At 36.8% G+C, this 20,081-nt stretch overlaps 1 protein-coding gene across 1 annotated transcript in view; it reads right to left on the minus strand.

The window, feature by feature from the left end:
• MTTP (microsomal triglyceride transfer protein) overlaps window positions 1–20,081 on the minus strand; it is a 69,120-nt gene that overhangs the window by 5,912 nt on the left and 43,127 nt on the right. Inside the window, exons 10-16 of the mRNA XM_058294946.2 lie at window positions 18,342–18,510; window positions 17,394–17,501; window positions 11,719–11,931; window positions 9,982–10,193; window positions 7,921–8,018; window positions 7,697–7,818; window positions 5,366–5,593 (exon numbers count right to left, since the gene is read on the minus strand). Coding sequence (XP_058150929.1) covers window positions 5,366–5,593; window positions 7,697–7,818; window positions 7,921–8,018; window positions 9,982–10,193; window positions 11,719–11,931; window positions 17,394–17,501; window positions 18,342–18,510 — 1,150 coding nt within the window. The remainder of the gene's footprint in view (window positions 1–5,365; window positions 5,594–7,696; window positions 7,819–7,920; window positions 8,019–9,981; window positions 10,194–11,718; window positions 11,932–17,393; window positions 17,502–18,341; window positions 18,511–20,081) is intronic.

Here is a 20,081-nt window from a genome sequence, read left to right on the forward strand (position 1 = left end):
AACATTTATGTAATCTAAGACTTCTTTAAAAATAAGTAAATAAAATAATCCCTTGTGTGATTCAGATGCACTTAAATTCAAGAACCACTGGACCAGGGAAAATGAAAGCATCTCTATCAGAAATCTACGTGTGGCTTTGGAGTGCAGGAAGTTAAGCAAGGCTGTCTCCTAGGGCCTTCAACATTTCTCTAGTGATATGCTGCATTAAATATGGACAACTGCATCCTGGTAGCAAATGAAAAGCAAGAAAAAAACTGCTGAAACAGTTAAAAAAAAAGTCCCATAAATCACCTAGATCAAGCTCGGAAAGGAAGGCAAGCCATTTAATTAAGCCTTAATAATTTTGCTGTTTGACATTTGGAATGACATCCAATTAGCAGTCAAGTCCAACACGAACTTGAAAACATTTTTTTTTTTAAATTGACAGTAAGCACTTACCAACATAATCCAACTGAGCAATTTTGTGGTTGCCTGAAAACCTTTGTTTTGTGCTATTTGCCAGAATTTAGCCTTAAATCTTGCATTTTCAGTGCTCTGATTGGGGTGATGTTGGCTGGAAACCTTTATAGCTGGATTAGAATTAGATTGCCTGGGGACAGTGTTGGAAGTGATACTGGCTCTGTATCCTCAATTTTGATCTTCCTCCAAAGATCTTAAGTTCATGGCACTGGCAGCATGACTAACTTCTTTATGTAACTGACCTACTCAGACTAAACAAGCTCTGCATTTGCCAACTATAAATGCCGTGATTTCACTTTCTAGAAAGGATAGTGTTGGTCTCCCCGAATTCTCTCCACTTTCCAAAAAATGGGGCAGGAAATCTCATTTTAGTACTACAGGTGTACTAAAAAAGTATGATTGTTGCATGAACCTACTTTCAGTTTGAAAGACACACTTTAGATGATGAAGGCATAGGATGCAATGATCAGGATATGCTGAGAGATAGCCCTAAGATTCCTTAAAGCTACATTAGGTCTAGAGCAAAATGTGGTTGAAGTAGGATATAGGAGTTGTCTTATGCATCATAACTAATGTAAAGGAATACAAATTATGTAAAGAAAACCACAATAATCATGCCCGAAGTTTAACCTATGTGCAATGAACCACAGGAACAAGATATCAGACCTCTGCATTTGTATTATAATTGTGATTTTTCCCAAAAACCCTATATATGCCCTGTTTAGAAGTATTCCTTTCTGTGGATTTGCTCTTCTCTTCCCAAGTTTGAAAATCATAATCTTGTTAATCTGCCCAGCAGTTTTGTGATGTGGACTTTGACCTTTCCACTGACAATTCATTAGGTGGATGTCAAAACACATCAAGTACCATGGAGGAGAACTTTCCATAGCTATTTTTTTTTTAAAAGATTTATTTTTTATTTCTTTCTTTCTTCTCCCTCCTCCCCCCGCCCACTCAGTTGTCTGCTCTTTGTGTCCATTAGTTGTGTGTTCTTCTATGACCACTTCTATCCTTATTAGCGGTACTGGGAATCTGTGTTTCTTTTTGTTGCGTCATCTTGTTGTGTCGGCTCTCTGTGTGTGCGGTGCCATTCTTGGGCAGGCTGCACTTTCTTTCGCACTGGGCAGCTCTCCTTACAGGGCGCATTCTTTGGGCGTGGGGCTCCCTTATGCGGGGGACACCCCTGCATGGCACGGCATTCCTTGAGCGCATCAGCACTGCATATGGGCCAGCTCCACACAGGTCAAGGAGGGCCGGGGTTTGAACTGCGGACCTCCCATGTGGTAGACGGATGCCCTATCCATTGGGCCAAGTCTGCTTCCCTCCATAGCTATTAGATAAAGTGTTTTTGTGGGGAAAGAGCCTTTCCCCCAAAGTGTGGGCCTTGACTTTTTGGGAAGACTCCATTTCTCTCATGCAAAGTGACTGTGGAGGAATTCTATTTGTAATCAGAAAGGAATTTTCTTGGAACCCACCAACAGGACATTGTCTCCCTTGTGAAATGGACTGAACAATATAGTGACGGGTATTAAATACATAGGTGTGATCCCTCCTCGTGTTTGCTGATCCCTGGCATGTGGTAACAGGTGAGGCCAGGTGGCACTGGAGGGGAAGCAGAGGGACAGCAGCTCTTTCCTTTTATTTTAACTCATTCTATACTGTCTTATTCTTTAGTCATGTGCATATTTCCTTGTGCAAAATAAACTGAAAGTCATCAGAAAAAAAAATAGGTAGGACTAACAATTTTCGAGCATCTATTATGCCAACAGCTCTACATTTTACATCTCAATTTCCATACTAACTGCCATTATTGTATCACATATTGAATTATCACAGCTTGATTTATCACAGATTGAAAGGAAGAAATTGGGTTCAGAGGCTAGATATAGAGCCAGAATGAAAATACAGACTGGCTCCACTGTGGTGACTTTTCTACTCTATACATGCCTATCATGAAATCATACTTTTCATTTGTCTCCTGATGTGCAAGGAAGTCTGTTCTGAGAAATACTGCAAAAAAAGATAGAGCATAGGATTATGTCCTTGTTTGACCCAGAGTGTATATTTAAATTCTTGCCTATGAACTAGAAGAACAAGATAATGAGGCTTTGTATTTGTATCTAATGTGACCCCTTCCATCTTTTACCTTTGGTTCCAAAGGTGCTTCTTTTAAGACTTTGACATTTTGATAGCCTATCCATGCTTCCATTCAGGAAAATATGTTCTCTGTTGGCTAAAGAGGATTCCCCTTATTAAGCTGACTTCATCAGACTTTGTCCTCTGAAGAGTAATCATATTAGCCAAAGAGAGAGAGAGCAAGCACAGAGTAATTCCATCTGCCCTGGTGGCTGTGACAGGCTACCCACTGCCAAGATTTCTTTCAATGTCAGCACTTGACCTAGAGTGGTATGTGCCTCTGTAGCTGGGATAGCATTACTGGAGTATTTTGTAGAGCCAGGGGGCCTCAAACAGCTTATGTGTATAATAACATCAAACATTCCACGTGAAATATAGAATTAAGGAATGATCTTTCTCTTAGAAGTTGCCTTAGGTATTCTAACTTAATGAATAGCAAAATCCTATAAGATAATCTAGATTGAGGTTGGCAAACTACAGCCTGCAGGAAACTTTGACCATTGGCTATTTTTGTAAATAACATTTTATTGGAACACAGCCACACTCATTTATTAATATATTGCCCATGACTGCTTTCACACTGTAATGGCAGAGTTGACTAGTTGGGACAGAGACCATATGGCCTGCCTCAAAGGCTAAAATATTCACTTTCTGGCTCTTTGTAGAAAAGTACATCATTCTTGATTTAGACTACAAGTCTGTGTACATCAAATTTTACACCCAGATTCAGATCACCAGGCATTTTTGGGTGCACATTATTTATAGGTGGCATAGAACTGTTATTATCTGTCCCTTAAAATTTGAACTACTTCCTTGGCATTCCTATACCTTTTGTAGAGGATTTTTTCATTAAGAGTGCATCTTACTAGGAAACACTACATCTCACTAGGAAATACTGCAAGGGAAACACACAATGCTAAATTGTAATATAATTTGAAAACTGCTATTTTCATGTGGGACCATGAGAATTAAGGGATAGGGCTGTCGTTGATGGTTGTCTATCCTTTTTTTCATCCATACAAACAGAAACACAGTCTTGCTCAGAGTGTAAATACACCCACTGCCAAAACTATTTACTGGCTTCCCTTGCAGCTAAAGATGCCCATATGACATAATCCTGGCCAATAATATTCTTGGTAGGGCTCCTGGGATAACTCTGGGAAAGGAGGCAGACTCTGCTGCCTTTTTTTCCTCCCTTTCTCCTTCTGGAAATGAGGAAGCAGTGCTGGAAGTAGACTGGCTGTCAAAGAACCATGAGGCAACAAGAATGAGGATAAAAGCTACAACTAAGGATGACTGAGCTTAAAAGAAAAAGAATTTGGATCTTTATATCTTGGCACTATATCATTTTAGGTCACCTACTTCCAATTATGTATTATACTTTATTTGGTTAAGCCACTCTAAACTAAGTATTTTATTATATACAGCTTTTCTGAAGTGATATGAGGAATAATAAAATAAGAGAATTTAAATTACTTAGTTCTAGCTAATGGTGTTCTGGAGGAGTTTTAGTAAAAACTGATGTCAAAGGTTTCCCTCAGCTCTTAAAGTCTATGATCTCATAACTAGAACCCAACTAGAATTTTCAAATAATCTGGCAAAAAAAGCAAAAATTTGGTAAAATCTTTGGATCACCTGTTCCAAATGACTCACTTAGTAAGTCATAAATGGTTTAAAGCACATAGCAAGGGATTTTAGAGGCAAAATTGAAACCTGGACTATTTCCCTTGGATTTATTAAACTGCAAAGGCAAACTTCCCAAGTAAGTCCTAGAGTCTGTAAAATTTTAATCTAATCTCCTTAATATATTTTAATATTATAAATATGAATTAGTTACATAATTCACATTTAGCAATCTCTCTGATTCCCTTTAAGAACCTTATTTAGCAAATATTCCATTTCTCATTTTGCTATGCTTAATAAGACAAGGAATAAATCAAGCCATTAAAGAAAAAGACTATAAGCATCAAATATTCAAACTCAAAGGATATTTTTATTAACCCTCTTCTGTTTCTCAGGAAATCCAGTTAGTCAGACCACTCCCATCCTATAGTATGTTGGTCACTTAAATCTAAACTATACAGAAGAGAGTATTGTGAGACTTTAGTACAATATTGTCAGATTTTGAGCTAAGGAATACTGGAAAGCCATTCTGAAGACTATGGCTCAAGTGAAAGAAAGTACTCCTATTCTCTTAAAATGTAAGAACCATTTCAAGATTCTGCAAACATGGGAAGTTCAGGTCAAGAGTCTCTTTGAAACACATGGCTGGTGTCAAAGGTTGCTTTGTGCCTCTGCTAATTTTACAGACATAAAAATGATAAACTATATGAATCGTTATCATCACTGTCATTATACATATCACCTGTAATTTATAAAACTATCTAGTTCAGCTACTGCCTTCAGGATAGTACTGCCTTCAAAGCCCTTGTGTTAGGAAATCCAGTGAGCAGGCAAAGCTACTCTGCTCTCTATTACATCCTAGGCTATTATCACCATAATTCCTTGCTTCCATTGCCAAGTTTTCCACTTTTGCCTCAACTGTGAGATGATCACTTAGTCAACAAATAAATGCAAATGAAACCTGTTTACCTGTAGCAAAGGAAAAAAAAAGAGGAAAAAGCAACAATATCACAAGGGTTGAATTACTAGAATGTGGGCTCCGAGACAGCTGGAGCATTATCTCATTTCCTCTGAGCACTGAGTACATTTTAAATGTGCCTGGCACATTTCAGGGACTTGAAAAATATTTGCAGAATAAATGAATTACCTGGGAATGATCTATTAGCTGAACAAGTCCTTTCACCACACTGACAGGGTCACTAGATGCTGATAGCATTTTGGACATCAAATCACTGTATCCGTTGAAAAAAGTGACAGGTCTGAGCTGAACATCAAAGAGGATGGCCGACATGCCGGCATAGGAGTCAAGGTTCTCCTCCCCTTCGTCGGGAGTGGCTGCAATTAAGGCCTCCAGTCCTTGAGCTTCAAGGACCACCTAGGGAAAAGTTAATAAAACATACGTGACACAAAGCTACCCCTCTGTTCTCTAAGTGATGGTGAGGCTTCTAAGCAGCAGCTAGAACTTTTCTGGGGGTAAGAAACTGAAAACTCTGCAGAGGCTAAGCACAAAAAACAAACAAAAATATATTGTATGCCTGAACATAAAGACAATTGTTTTCTCCATTTAATCCTCACAATCAACTTTTCAGGCACATATGATTTTCTGTTTGTTTCTTTCTTTGTCCCAGGTATTTCTTTATTTGTACCTTTTAATTCAGAGGAAAAAGTGGAAATTTGGAGGGGAAAATTACAAAATTTATCACCAAATGTCAGAGCTTTGTGATGTAATATGTTACTCCTGAATGTTCTAAGTCATTGGGAAATGGGGCCCTCCGCACATCTGCAATGATTTTTCACCACCTTATTCCTTAAGAAGTCCCCGTAGTTTGTAAAAGGGGTGCTTGGCCACAAAATTCTAACGTAGGGAATAGCTCTCCTTATGATCTGGGCATTTTTCTTCAGGTGCATATGATTTTTGTAGAAGAGCAAAAATAGGCTCAATTTACCCAGGGCATAAATGGTAGAGGCAGTATCCAAACCTCTTCTGTCTGACTCCATAGTCTGTGTGCTTTCCATTTTATGATGTTATCCTAGAGACTCTTAGTCTGTCTAGGACTGTCATGTATATAATGCACCAGTTATCATGAAGAGCTTCTTAAAGGAGACAGAGAGGTGTTGAGACACAGTAAACCCTAAAGCTGTTGCTGTGAGAGGATATGGAATTCTCTAAGCCAAGACTCACATATTTCCATGTTAAACTTTCCTCCTCTGGTTAAAAAAAAAAGATGATGAACAAAAGGGGGCACATACCCTAATGTCATGGCATGTTGGGGATCAAATCATATACCCCAGGAATCTCTATTTACATTCCTACATTCCTGTGGGTATGAACCCATTTGTAAACAGAACATTCTAAAGATGTTAATATTAGATAAAGTGTGGCCAAATCAGATCAGGGTGGGTCCTAAGTTTCATAACAAGTGTAGAAATTCTGATGTAGTCAAAGAAAGCCACAGGAAGAAGTCAGAAGTTGGAAACTAGAGGAGCAGACCAGGGAAAGACAGGTTGTAATGTGACAGGATGGAGAGGTGGAAGCCAGGAACCACAAAGACTATGGGGTTCTGTGCTACAGACTTAGGCAGAGAGGATGGTCTTGCCAGGACCTTGATCTTGGACTTCTAGATTCTGAAATCATGAAACAATAAATTCCTGTTGTTAAGCCAGCCAGGGTGTGGTATTTGTCATTGCAACCCTGATAAACTAAGAAGCAGAGGAATCCTACATGTATTCCCTACTTCATGCACAGTCCCTTAACCACTGGATATTTGGCTTTTCAGGAAACAGGTGGTGATTCCTAAGGACAAAGGGGCATAATATTTTGATACTGTATTATCAAAATGTGCAGAAATATCATGTTGATAAGAGCTCTAATTTGTGTAACACTAGATGATTTTTAAAGATTGTCTAATTTTATTTAAAGGTTATAATTTGATATGCAGAACAACTACAAAGGAAGTATGTTTCTTAAATAATTTTGGATAAATTTAAAGGAAGGATAGTCAGCTAGTTGTCAAATGCCTCCACTTAATTCTTTCTCTCCCAGCAATACTGGGAGAATATAGGTCAACTTTTTAGAGATCCATATTTGGTTTTAAAGGTTTTCATTATGAGGAGTTTCAATCTCTTCAATAGAAATACCCAGAGAAGAAAAGTACATTCTAGAGTTAAATATCTGGGGCTTTAAGGAATAAATCTGAGTGAAAATAAAATATTATAGAAGATAAATGTAAGAAATACTGGCACGAATTCGATTTTGTAAATATGTGCGTCTTTGAAAAACCAAACGGGTATTTGGCAAGTCTAACAAATCACATTCCTTAGCTTGCAAGTTCATATTTGGAACTCAAACTCTTTCAGATAATGGAATCATGGGCAAGCTATGACAGACACTTTCAATAGGGTTCCCATCAGTACATACTTTATCTCGGACTAATTTCTTACATACTTTATTAGGCAAAATTCATGGTAAATTAGTTACCTGGATAGCATGAAGATTAGTCTTCCCCATGTACTGCAAGATGTTCAGGTTGCTTCTTCTTAGAATGCCAGAACCAGAGTAAAGAATATCAAGGCTGTAAGTAGATGCTGAATGGGAATCACCTAATGGCAACAGGAAAAACCACAATTGTAGCTTATTAACAGCACCAGCAAAACCAAGCTGCTTAGGGGCATGAAGGGAGAATCACTTTTTGGATTACATACGTTCTACGTAGCCAGTATAGGCAGAAGAGGATCCACTCTTGGAGAAACGGTCGTAATTGTGAGCAATCATTTCCTTTAGAACTCGACGGATCATTTTGCTGCAATATATAAAAAGAAAAAGCTGCTCTTTCATTGTAATGGCTGCTTTCCAAGTTAGATTGGGAAAAAAATCTAAGTCCTCAGAGGAAAACAGGGGCCACATTTTCCTCATGCCATTCCAAGTCTGGGAGAAGTGCCAGCTGAAGCATCAGAATTAGGGCTTTCCCCTTCGTTCCTTAGCCTTGAAATTTTGTTTGTTATCAAAATGACAGTGAGATGAGGGCACCCAGCTATGAGGTAGCCCAAGCCTCAGATTTATTCCTGACACATCTCAGGAGTGGAAAACACATTTTCTTGAATCATCATGGTTCTATTGTTAAATATGATATAATTTTAAGGATAGTTATTCCAAAGTGGGAGACTGTACAAAATTTTTCTACCCCTTTTAATGTCATCACTGGCCAATGACATATAACAGTAAATTTCCAGGAAATTATTCTATATATCTATGTAGTTTCCAAATAAAGAAACATGCCAGTAAAACCCATGTATGAACAATTATCTCCTCCAAAGAAAGTCTTAATTCTTATCCCATACCTCTAGCTTGTACACCTATCTAATTACTGTTGAGATCTTTCCATTTTTAACTACCTAGCCTTAATTGTATCCATAATAATAAAATCATGAAAACATAGTAAACACATCAAAATAATAAACTAAAGGAATCTAGAAATAGATATGAAAATTACTTAGGGAAAAATGGTAATATTGTAGTTTTTTCTTTTCCCCAAATCACTAGATTATAAGTGAGAAGAAAAGATGAGGAAGGTCATGCGAGATTCCTCAAATTTTCCAAAGGCCTCTGTGTGGATAGAAGAATGATTAGACATATTTTGCTTTTCTCCATGGTTAAAACCAGAACCAACAGGCAGAAATTAAAGAGATTTCAGTTTTACAAAGAAATAATGATTAGAGTCTCTGAACAATGATACAAATTGACTCAGAGACAACCACCTGCCAGTAGAGTAGACACTAACACTGGAAAAAAATACCAAATGAGGTGATCTTTAATTTCTTTTCCAACTCTAATATCAATTCTGAGAATCTGGTCCCCGTTTGTGTCTTCCTCACATTTCCAAGGCTGCTGGGTGCCTTACTACATTTCCACCTCTTTACTCTTCCCTGAAGAACTAGGTTCAAAAGAGAAAAGCTGTAAATACATCCAGATCTCCTCAGACTCTCCATAGAGTCTCATAAAAGCAAACAAAGAAACAGGACAGGTCAAATCCATTCCACTAGAAATACGTGGCTGCAGATAGACTTCGCTTCTTTTCTCCTTCACTCGTCTATTCTTTTCTTCTTTCCTCTTTTTGTCTTGCTCTTTTCTCTCTTCCATTCATTCTTTCTGTTTCTTGTTCTGTTTCTTCAGTTCTCGTGTTCTTTGTTGCTCTTTCCTTCTCTGTTACTGCCCTCTTTTTTGCTGCTCTTGTTTCCTTTCTCTTAATCTACTCTTTACCCTTCCCATCTCTGTGTTTCTTTACTAAGTATGCTCAAATTGGATCTTTCTGCCTGGAACTCAGAGAAATGGACAGCCTGTCTCTGGCCCTCTGATTCCAGTGAGTAGGAGTAGAGAGCCTTGGGAGAGCCACTTTGAAGAGTGACATCAGTGAGTTGAGGGAGGAAAGACTCAAAAAGCAGAAGGAAGATGAATCCAGTAAGAGTCATTGAGAATCTAAGGTTTGAAACGTCAAACTATGGAAATGTGGTTAGATTTTAAAACATTACTAACATTTGGCAATATATATTTACCAAAGTAAAAAAGGATAATTTCCAGATCATAGCAACAAGTGAAGTTGTTTTATCTGGCCCACTTAACAGTCTTTTTATGGGAAATTTAGCAAATTCCTTAATTGTACACAACATAACCCAGCATAATTACCTTATCATTATATTGTTAGCCACATATGTACCATACCAATACACAAACAATCTTAAAAAACCAGAGAGACCAGTGTGTTGTACCTTGCAGGCATTTCAAAACGTAGGATGTCATGGACAACGGTGAGCATGTATTTATTCATTTCTTTCGGAAGCTCCCCAATAGACAACAAGAGGTTTTTTACTTCCATGTAGGATGGATTGCTATTTAAAATGATAGCAGCCGCAGTGGTACGCACAGTCTTTTCATGAACTTTATGGTTCTGGTGGTATATCCTGTTCAAAGTCTTCTTTACCTGTTTGTAAGATGTTTAAGCTTGATTTAGTGCACAGCTAGAGTTTAAGTGTCCATGAAAATAATACGTGCTCCTACATTTCCCAGGTTCCTTTGCAAATAGGTTGGCACTATATGACTAGCTCTGGCTAATGGACTGTGAACAACATTGCAGGGGGTCATTTCCAGGCCTAAGCAGTTAAGCGCTCATGTCACATCTCCATCTCTCGCTTCTGCTACTGTGGGGAACTTGGGGCCACATAATCCCTTACCCACATTGGGCATACCATAAATGAAAAATATTCTTTTGTAAAACTGATGAGATTTTGAAGTTTATTTGTTACTGCAGTATAGCCTGGTGTCACCTGACACAGATTTATAAGGGTACAACAGCTATATAGCAACGGTTCTCTGGTGAGATATTAATATATCAAGAGATATTTACCTAAAGTGGAGCCCCTCAAAATTCTCTTTACCATTTTTTGTTATAAAATATAACACTGAAGAAAATTTGTCTTAAAAATTGTATGCTGTGGCAGTGAGTAATTGCACTAGTTAATGGAATTGCCTAACAATATGCAATGTGTGAAGTTACATACTTAGCATTTATAGATATTTCTTTCAATTCCACTTTCCTCTACCTTTGTCTATCTCCCTCAAACCTTGGACTTGCTCATGGGCATATAAAGCTTAAATAACTCACCCAAGAGCAAATGAATAGGAAGGGGCAAAGCTGGACTTTATTATATGTTGTTCGGTCTCAAAATCCTGTGACCCTCAGATATATCTGAATGTGATTAAAAGGGGAAATATTAGATTGCATATATAGTAACAGAATAAAAAATTTAAAAATATTCATGGAACTGCAGTACAGAGTGAACCCTAAAGTTAAACTATCGGCTATGGTTAACAGCACAATTTTTAAAATGTGTGATCATTAATTTTAACAAATGTTCCACAGCAATGGGAGATGTTAAGGTGGGATATGGGAATCCTGTATTTTATGCATGATGGTTCTTTAAACCCATAACTTCTCTAATAAAGAAAAAAAACCCTGTGACCCTAACCATTATGCTTTGCAATATACCAACTTTGATCAAAACTGTTGGGAAGGTACTTAACTGCAAACGGGTAACTCTATAATCAGCAGGCAGCTTATCTTGAGGTTTATAAGCATTTTTTACCCTAACAAAAGTTTGATTTAGAAGCTTTCTGAAAATGTAGTTGTAAGACCAACTTAGTTATAGAAACAAGGTAATAATACTTGTGTTAAAAATTTTTCAACATTTAAAAACTTATAGAAATGTAAAGACATTTCTGAAAGGAACTTGTTTCTAAATATAAGAGAACATGCCTTAATATTTATGCCTCAGGATGTAAAGTATTATCTACTATAAATATGAGATTGTTTGAACAGCCTTAAATCCAATTTGAGTTATTTCTAAGCAGGTAAGAAAGATTGTTTGAAAAAATGGGATGACTGAGAGGAATTTGCATTTTACTCATGTGTAGGCATGTTTTATTGTTGTGAGTGTTGGGGAATTTACCTCCTCAGTTATGAAACGTATATCATATCTCTGGAGAGCGGTGGTAGCGAGGTGACTGATGGGCCCTTCCCCTGCCTCTGCATACTTCAGGAGCAGTGGGATGCCTTCTGGAAGCAGGGCATTTTTCAAAGCCAGCAAGTACATCATGCTGTCCTCTTTTTTCTGTGCTTTTTCAAGTCCTCCCAGGATTAACTTCTTGGCTTCGACCACTGCCTGAAAAATACCTCAGACATATGCATGACCATACATTAAACAAGGCTTGGGAAAGACTGGCTTCATTCTTGAGTTCAAGAAAACAACCTAAAGTTTTAGAGAGTTTTGCATTAGTCACCTGAATGAAGCACAAAATGAAAAATTGAGAAAGATGGTGTACTTTATAGAAAATACATATACCAACACATTCTTTTAAAAACAATGAGGATGATTATTAATAGACATATACTTTTGAAATGTATAAAATAATTTTTAAATTCCTTTGTGATTATTTATTAAACCGCCTCCCCCTCCATTCATTGAATTTCTTAAGAAACAATTGAATGAAACCTAACTAGCCCCATACACCCTTTTTAAAATAACAACTTTTATGGGAGCACTGAGAACTCAACCATAAAGTTTTGTTCTAAATATTTTGAAAGTACTTGTGTCCACTCGATTCCAAATTTGAGCATTGCTACCACACGGTTCAAGAAATATTTTGAGTGTTTCTTAAGTGGCAGACACATTCCTAGATACTTATAAAATATGCTCTTTAATCAGAAAAAGGCGGGTTTTTTTGGCCTGGACAGAAAAATGAATCAAATACTAGTTAATAGTTTAATGGAAAACCAAACTAGAACTAGGGACATCTGAGTCCTGATCTTTGCCACCATCTAGGTTTTAGGTGCCTTGGTTTCATCTTTAAAATAAAGATCCCTATGCTCTAATTCAGCTACAGGATTCATGGACTCTGAACTTTATGCTGCAGGAACATGCACACACACATGAGAGAGACATACAAAAGGCTCTAAATAGAAGAATGCATGCTTAACTTCTCATGTAATTGGAGAAATGCCATTTCTCAATTATCAAAATTGTAAAAAATTCACATTTGCCAACAGTTTCTTGGTGAGACTGGGGGAAACAGGCATTCTCATACATGGCTGGTGGAGGCATAAAATGGTGTAATTCTATGGAGGGGAGTGTGGCAAAACTCACAAAACTGCATTTTGATCTAGCAATCCTAGCCTTGAAGATCCATCTCCAATGACATGATAAAAACATGTACTTAAGGATACTCATTTCAGTATTATTTGTAATAACAAAATAAAGAAAACCACCTACATGACCATACATAAGAGATGGGTTAAATGAACTAGGTACATTGACAAAATGGGGTACTGAGTAGTTGTAAAAAGCAATGAGGATGTTCTCTTTGAACCAAGATGGGGTGATTTTCAGGATATATTGTTAAATGGAAAAAGCAAGATGCAAAAGAAAATATATAGAATGCTATCATTTATGTAAGAAAAAAGGAAAAATAGAAATAAGAATGCATGTGTGTATGTGTGTTTATGTTAGTGTACTGTTACAAAGAGAAACAGAAAGGATAAATCAGAAACTTATGAAATTGCTTACCAACAGGAGGTAGGTGGGAATTGGGTGGAAGGGGTAGGAAAGGGAAGGAGACCTCTTTGGGAATACCTTTAAAATACAGTTTTTACTTTTGAAACATGTTAATGTTCACACATTCCAACAGTAAAATTAAATGAACAAAGGTGGAACATTGCTGAAATTAAATTTAAAGAGAAACAAATTAAACTAAATATATGTCAAATTAATAACACTAAACAGAAGAGATTTTAAAAAGAATTAACCCAAGAAACTTTGAACATAGTATGTCCTCAGTTGAACATATTCTAAAGACAGAAAGAACTATAATGAAGTCTTAAACTTCACTTGTCAGTTTGTTTTTGTAGTGGTATTAGTAGAGCAACTTCAAAACTATTTTGTGTGCATTTTGTAATTAAAGAAATAAATCAATGTATTAATGTTCTATCCACTATAAAAGAAGGAAGACATAGTTATGGAAAGGGATGAGGAGAGAAAGAACCCTGTGTTGTTGAATTGGAAGATAGTATGATATGTAATATTACATATATATGTATTTATATTCAATTGTAAAGGTCTACATACAATGATACCCAAGTAATAAGTATTTAGGGATAAAGCGTCAAATATCTGTAACTCATTCTGAAATGGTTCAACACCCACCCACCTCCTAAAAAAAGAAAAAAGGAAAAAGAACGAGATAAAGCAACTCGGGCAAAATGTTAGCAAGTGGTGAATCTAGGAGAAGGGTATATAGATGATCAGAAAATTGTAGTCTTACAACTTTTCTGTAAGTTTAGTTTTTTTCTAATACAAATTTGGGGAAGAGAAGAAAGGAGGATGGAAGGAGGTCAAAATGTCAAGAAAATAGATGGCACAGGGCTTAGTGCTAGGTGTGAACTTGTCTGGCTGCCATTCTGATTGTCTTAGAGCAGTAGCTTTCATGATAGTAAATGATGAGAAACCATAGCCCACAAGAGACGGCAGGTAACTTTTAGGAAGTATAAATATAGTGTGGCTAGCAGATTCCTTAAGTTTGTATTTAAAATACGCCATTTTTTTCCTATGCATATACCTTTGATTTAGACAAAAGGTGAATGTGTATTTCATAGCAGAAAGTTGAAAAGAAAATTTGAATAATTACTACAATCCAGGGGCCAATTCTCGTTATTTTCAAAGATGTATTTATAAAAATAGAGGTTTCTCAAAAACATCAATAAAATTGTATTGATAGTGATAGTTGATAGTATGCAGCTACCTACAAGGTAACTTTAAAGATGTGATGAAAACGAAACTGTCTTATATCAGAAGAACTTTAAATTTAATCTTTTGCTCTGCTTCCTTTTCATGCTATATCGCTTTCCTGGGTAATCCATTCTCTCTCAAAATTTCAGCCACAGTCTATCCCTAGCTCTAACCACTCCTGAGCAGCAGACACATACAATCATCTGCCTATTGGACAACTCAACCTGGTGGCCCAAAGGGTTTCAAACTTGACATAGTCAAAGCAAATTATTTCCTCCTTCCTCCCACCCCTAAACCTGGCTCTATGAATCCAGCTTCAGGGGATAGCACCACTATTCGCTTAATATCCTAACCTGGAAGATTTCAGTCACCTGGATTCTTTCTTCTCTCTCATTCCCCATATTCCATTAGTCACTAAATACTACCTGTTTCTAAATGCCTCTTAAATCTGTCTCCTCTTACAGCACTTCTCTTACATTAATTCAAACCTTTATTAATTTTTCCTAGGTTATTGCAAATATTTCTCTTCTGTGGTTGTGTGAATCTTTTGTGTACCCCAGAAAATTATGTTTTTAAATTAATCCATTCCTGTGGGTGTGAACTTATTGTAGGTTGGACCTTTTGATCAAATTCAGGTAAGGTCCAATTAATCGATTAGATTACTTTAGTAAGGCACGACCCAGGGTGTTCTTAATCCTCTTACTGGAGTCCTTTATAAATGGGATGGGTACGGAAAGACAGAGCATGAAAAAAAGACCAAGGAGCTCAGAGAGGAACTCACAGAAGATGAGAGAGAAAGCCAGAAGAACAAGAAGCTGAAATCCATGGAACCTGGGAGACAGGACGCCAGAGCTGAAAGCAGCAGAGCCTGGAGGAGAACGCAGAGACAGGCAGATACTACCATGTGCCTGATCACCCACAGCTACAGCTCGGGGAGAAAGCATTTCCTAATGATGCCTTGATTCAGACACGTTCACAACCTGAGAACTATGAGTTTATACATTAATAAATTCCCATTGTAAAAGCCAACCCATTTCTGATATATTACCTTGGCAGCCTACAGCAAACTAAAACACCAACAGATCTCACTGATTTCAGTCAACACCCAGTTATATACCACCTTGTTTCTTCTTAAATAAAATAAAATCTGACCATGTCATTCACCTGCCTAAAAGTCTCATTAGCCTCCCTTCTTTCTAGAGAATGAAGGCCGAAGTCCTTAGCTTGTCATGAAAGACACCTTAGTTGTCATTAATGAACATCCAGCTAACCTCTCTTTTCTCTTTCCCTATTTCCTTTTCCCTCTTTTCCCTCTCATCTAACTGTCCCCACAACTATAAATATTTTGTGTTCTAACTGTACAGAATTTCTCACTGTTTCCCCACATCAACCCTATTTTTACTTTGGGCCTTTTTGTATCTTGCTGTATTTCTTCCAGACTGTCGTTTATTCTGTGCTACCATTCATTCACCTAAAACTCTTCAGACAAAGCTCATGTATTAATACTTTGGGGAAAACTCCCTCATTACCCCTGAACAGAATACATGGCCGCATCTTCTGCATTCTCAGAGCACTTTGCTCATATTTCAATATGATTATTTTTCTATTTATATTATATAAACCATCTAGGAGTCTTTGAGGATGGTATCCTATCTTCTGAGTCTTTATATTCAGAGATTAGTATTGTGCCTTCACAGTGTAGTTTCTCATTAAATCTACTGAATGGATATTTTTATGTGTAGGATTTTCATTTAGCCAAGTTATTTTACTATGTGAGTTGCTAAAGTAAATCGGTTACTCAAAGAATTAGGAAACTTGAAAAATTCAAGAAGTCATAGTTCCTTGATGTCATAAAAATAGTAACAAAATTGGTTTCTGCCAGAACATAATAAAGTGATATTCAAACATTTTCAAGACCATTCTTTCCTAGTAATATTTTTAATACTTAATTAACATTCTAGTTGTGAGTTCCCTCTTTTGGGGCCATTTGGTTTCAAGAATGTTATCCCTATTTTTAATAGTAAGCACTTAGTAATAGTAATAGTAAGCACTTACAGTCATATCTGTCTGGGCTAGAGAAAAATGCTGACTAGAAGCTGGCTGTATAATAAATGTGGACAGAAAAAAGACTATGTTTTATATATTCAGCACCTTTAATCTATTTGCATTATAGAAATATGGCCTGTGTTGGATTTTAATCCGTTTGAATTTTCCATATTTTATTATGCTTACAAAGTAAGTGTTTTTGCCTTTTTTTTAAATTAAGAGGATGGAAAAATTGATGATCCACTTAGGCAAGTAGAGAAACTTTGTGCAAATGAAATTAAAAAATACAATATAAAGTTCCATATAATTAGAGATAGTTAAATTGCTGCCATTAAAACTGCAAACGACACTTACTATAGACAAAGTTCTGCTCTAGGAGCTAGCCCTGGAGTCTAATATTTTTCTGAGAACAAGAACTATACCATATACACCATTTAAAGCCAAGCACAAGGTAGCACTCAATAAACACATACTAGTAGAGATATTAATAGACTGTTTCTTTTTAACAAGTACTTATGAAGCTTATCTATGTGTCAGGTACTGTTTTAAGCAGTTGATGCTGAATGAAACAAAGATCTGCTTTTACATGGACCTTACATTCTAGTTAAGTCGAGACAGAACTAAGCAATAAACATAATAAATAAGTAAATTATAATATATATTTGATGACAATAATCACTATGGAAAAAGGAAAAATAGAGCAGGATATAGAGGATTAAGTGAGCCTGCGGTGGACATGGTGAGTATTAAATAGAATGGTCTGGAATCATAACACACAAGATTGGATTCTCACTTACTTTAAGTTTGCAGCCATCATTTTGGCACAATTTCCTCACGAGAGCCCCAATGATGATCATCACAGTTTCTCTGATGTCATTGCTCCCAAAGGAACCTTGGAACTTTGTCTGTTAGCCAAACAGGAATAAAAGAGGTTACCAAAATATGTAACCATTTCCAAGGGACACTTTTAGTTAAGGAATAAAGTAACCAACGCCAGAGGAAAATGTATTTATCCTCCTAGATTGCAAACACAGAATTTTGCTTTAGGACAGTAACATAGTCACTACCTAGCTTTGAAGTGAAGAGTTACTAGGATCTTCCTTTTTCTTAACCTGGGGTCTGTGAACTTCTTAGGGATTTATGGATTTATGGATTCTTTATTGGGTCAATTAATAAAAAAATGGTCTGTAAAATTTTGTGTGTGGTTGAGGGTTTTTTTGGCTTTTATTAGATTCTTAAATGGGCCCATTTTTCAAAAATGGTTATGAACTATTCCACTTCTAGATCATTTCTAGTAACATAAGAGATACTTTATATTTAATCCTGAAGTCGAAGGAAAGTCTAGCTTTTGTTTCTAATATACAATTTTCATATTGGTAGAGTTAAATTTCTTCAATATATTGCATATTAAATACCACGAAGATTTTGAAGCCAAAACAATGTTTTAAAATTGATTATTGGTATATAATAACTGTGCCACAATATGTAATATGTAAACACGTCTTTTAAATTTTCATAAAGTATAGTTTATATATTTGGAAGAATGGTAAAGAAGATACTTAAATGAAATAATTTACTGTATGGCCAATATTGGATTGACTATGTCTCATAGAATTTGAACTTGAATTAGAGGCTCTAGTTTGCAGCCTGCATTAAGTTCCATGCCACTTTTAATGACTGCTTAGATGCTTAAGAGCTTTTAATCATCTGAGAACCTTTAGTTTTCCAATGTCCATTTGACTTACAATGAGGGCTTTCAGGAGTGCTTCATTGGGGTGGGAGGCAAATCCACAGGCATAGAGAAACCTCTCCTGAAGAATAATGGTACTGTCACTTTTAAAATCTAAAAATTCCAAAATGGCTTCTAATGTGTCTGGAGTCTGAGCAGAGGTGACAGCATCCACCAGTTGAGGTCTAAAAGAAAGGCAAAGTCACTGGTACCAATGTGTAGATTGCTTAATGAATTACTAAAAATCTCTACTAGTCACAGACTCCCCTACTGATTTTATTTTTCCAAAGAATTAAAATTTTATTATTACAAAGAAAAACCAATGGACAGGACTTTCTCAGAAAGTCTTATCTTCACTCAACTCACTTCATTTCAAACTGTTCCCTTAACTTCCTCCTCTCTCATTCAATGTATATTCAGAAGATGCAAACTAATTTTATTATATTAACCTAAGACAAATGTAATTTGTGGATCCATGAATTTAAAGCACATAAGTAAAATTATAAATTACATATAAATTATTTTCTATGTCAGAAATATATAAAAGTATGCCCTCAAAGTTTATTCTCAATTTAGCTTTGCAAATTTTTAAAAATGCCTAAATGTTTGGCTAGAGCAGTATGTTTTTTAAATGAAAAAATTAGAAAATCTTTTAAAATTAGCTTATATCAAAGGAAGAGGTTTCATCTTACTACTTTTAAAAATAAAAACACCATGGTACATATTCTGTGGGGACAGAATGGAACTCCTATAGGAAGCTACTCTTTTATATACTCTAGTCATCAAAAATATTTGGTTGGAGAAGTGGATATGGTTCCAGTGACTGAGCCCTCGCCTACGACATGGGAGATCCAGGGTTCGGTTCCCAGTGCCTCCTAGAGAATGCAGCAAGCTAGCATAAGAGGCAGGCATGGCAAGCTGACACAACAAGATGATACAACAAGAGACACAAGAAGAAAAACATGGAGAGACACAACAAAGCAGGGAGCAGAGGTTCCTGGTGCCTTCTAAAGAAAACAAGGAAGACAGCGAACTGACACGAAGGGCAGGTGTGACAAGCTGATGCTACAAGATGATGCAACAAGATACACAGGAAGAGAAAAAAAAAAAGATACAAGAAAGCAGGGAGCAGAAGTGGCTCAAGAAGTGGCTCAAGTGATTAGGCACATCCCTTCCACATTGGAGGTACTGTGTTCAGTTCCCAGTGCCTCCTAAAGACAGCACACAGCAAGTGCAAATGAGGAGGTGGGGAGAAATAAATAAATACATAAAATAAATCTTAAAAAAAATCTTGGGTTGGATGAAGCTAAGATAGTAAAATTTCTGAAACTAGCTGACATATGAATGGACATATTATGTATGTAAATATCGGAATTGCCCCAATGGATAGGGTGTCTGCCTCCTCCAAGGGTCAAATCCAGGGTCTCCTGACCCGTGTGATGAGCTGGCCCACGCACAGTGCTGATGTGTACAAGGAGTGCCGTGCCATGCTAGGGTGTCCCTCATTCAGGGGAGTCCCATGCGCAAGGGGTGTGCCCTGTAAGGAGAGCTTCCCAGCACTATAAAAGTGCAGCCTGTTCAGGAATGGCACTGCACACATGGAGAGCTGATGCAGCAAGATGATGCAACAAAATGAGACACAGATTCCAGGTGCCGCTGACAAGAATACTAGTGGACACAGAAGAACACACAGGAAATGGACAAAGAGAAAAGACAACTGGAGGGGGGCAGGGTGGGAAGGGGAAAGAAATAAAAA

This window comes from Dasypus novemcinctus, chromosome 1, assembly GCF_030445035.2.
Source record: "Dasypus novemcinctus isolate mDasNov1 chromosome 1, mDasNov1.1.hap2, whole genome shotgun sequence".
Lineage (NCBI taxonomy): Eukaryota > Metazoa > Chordata > Mammalia > Cingulata > Dasypodidae > Dasypus > Dasypus novemcinctus.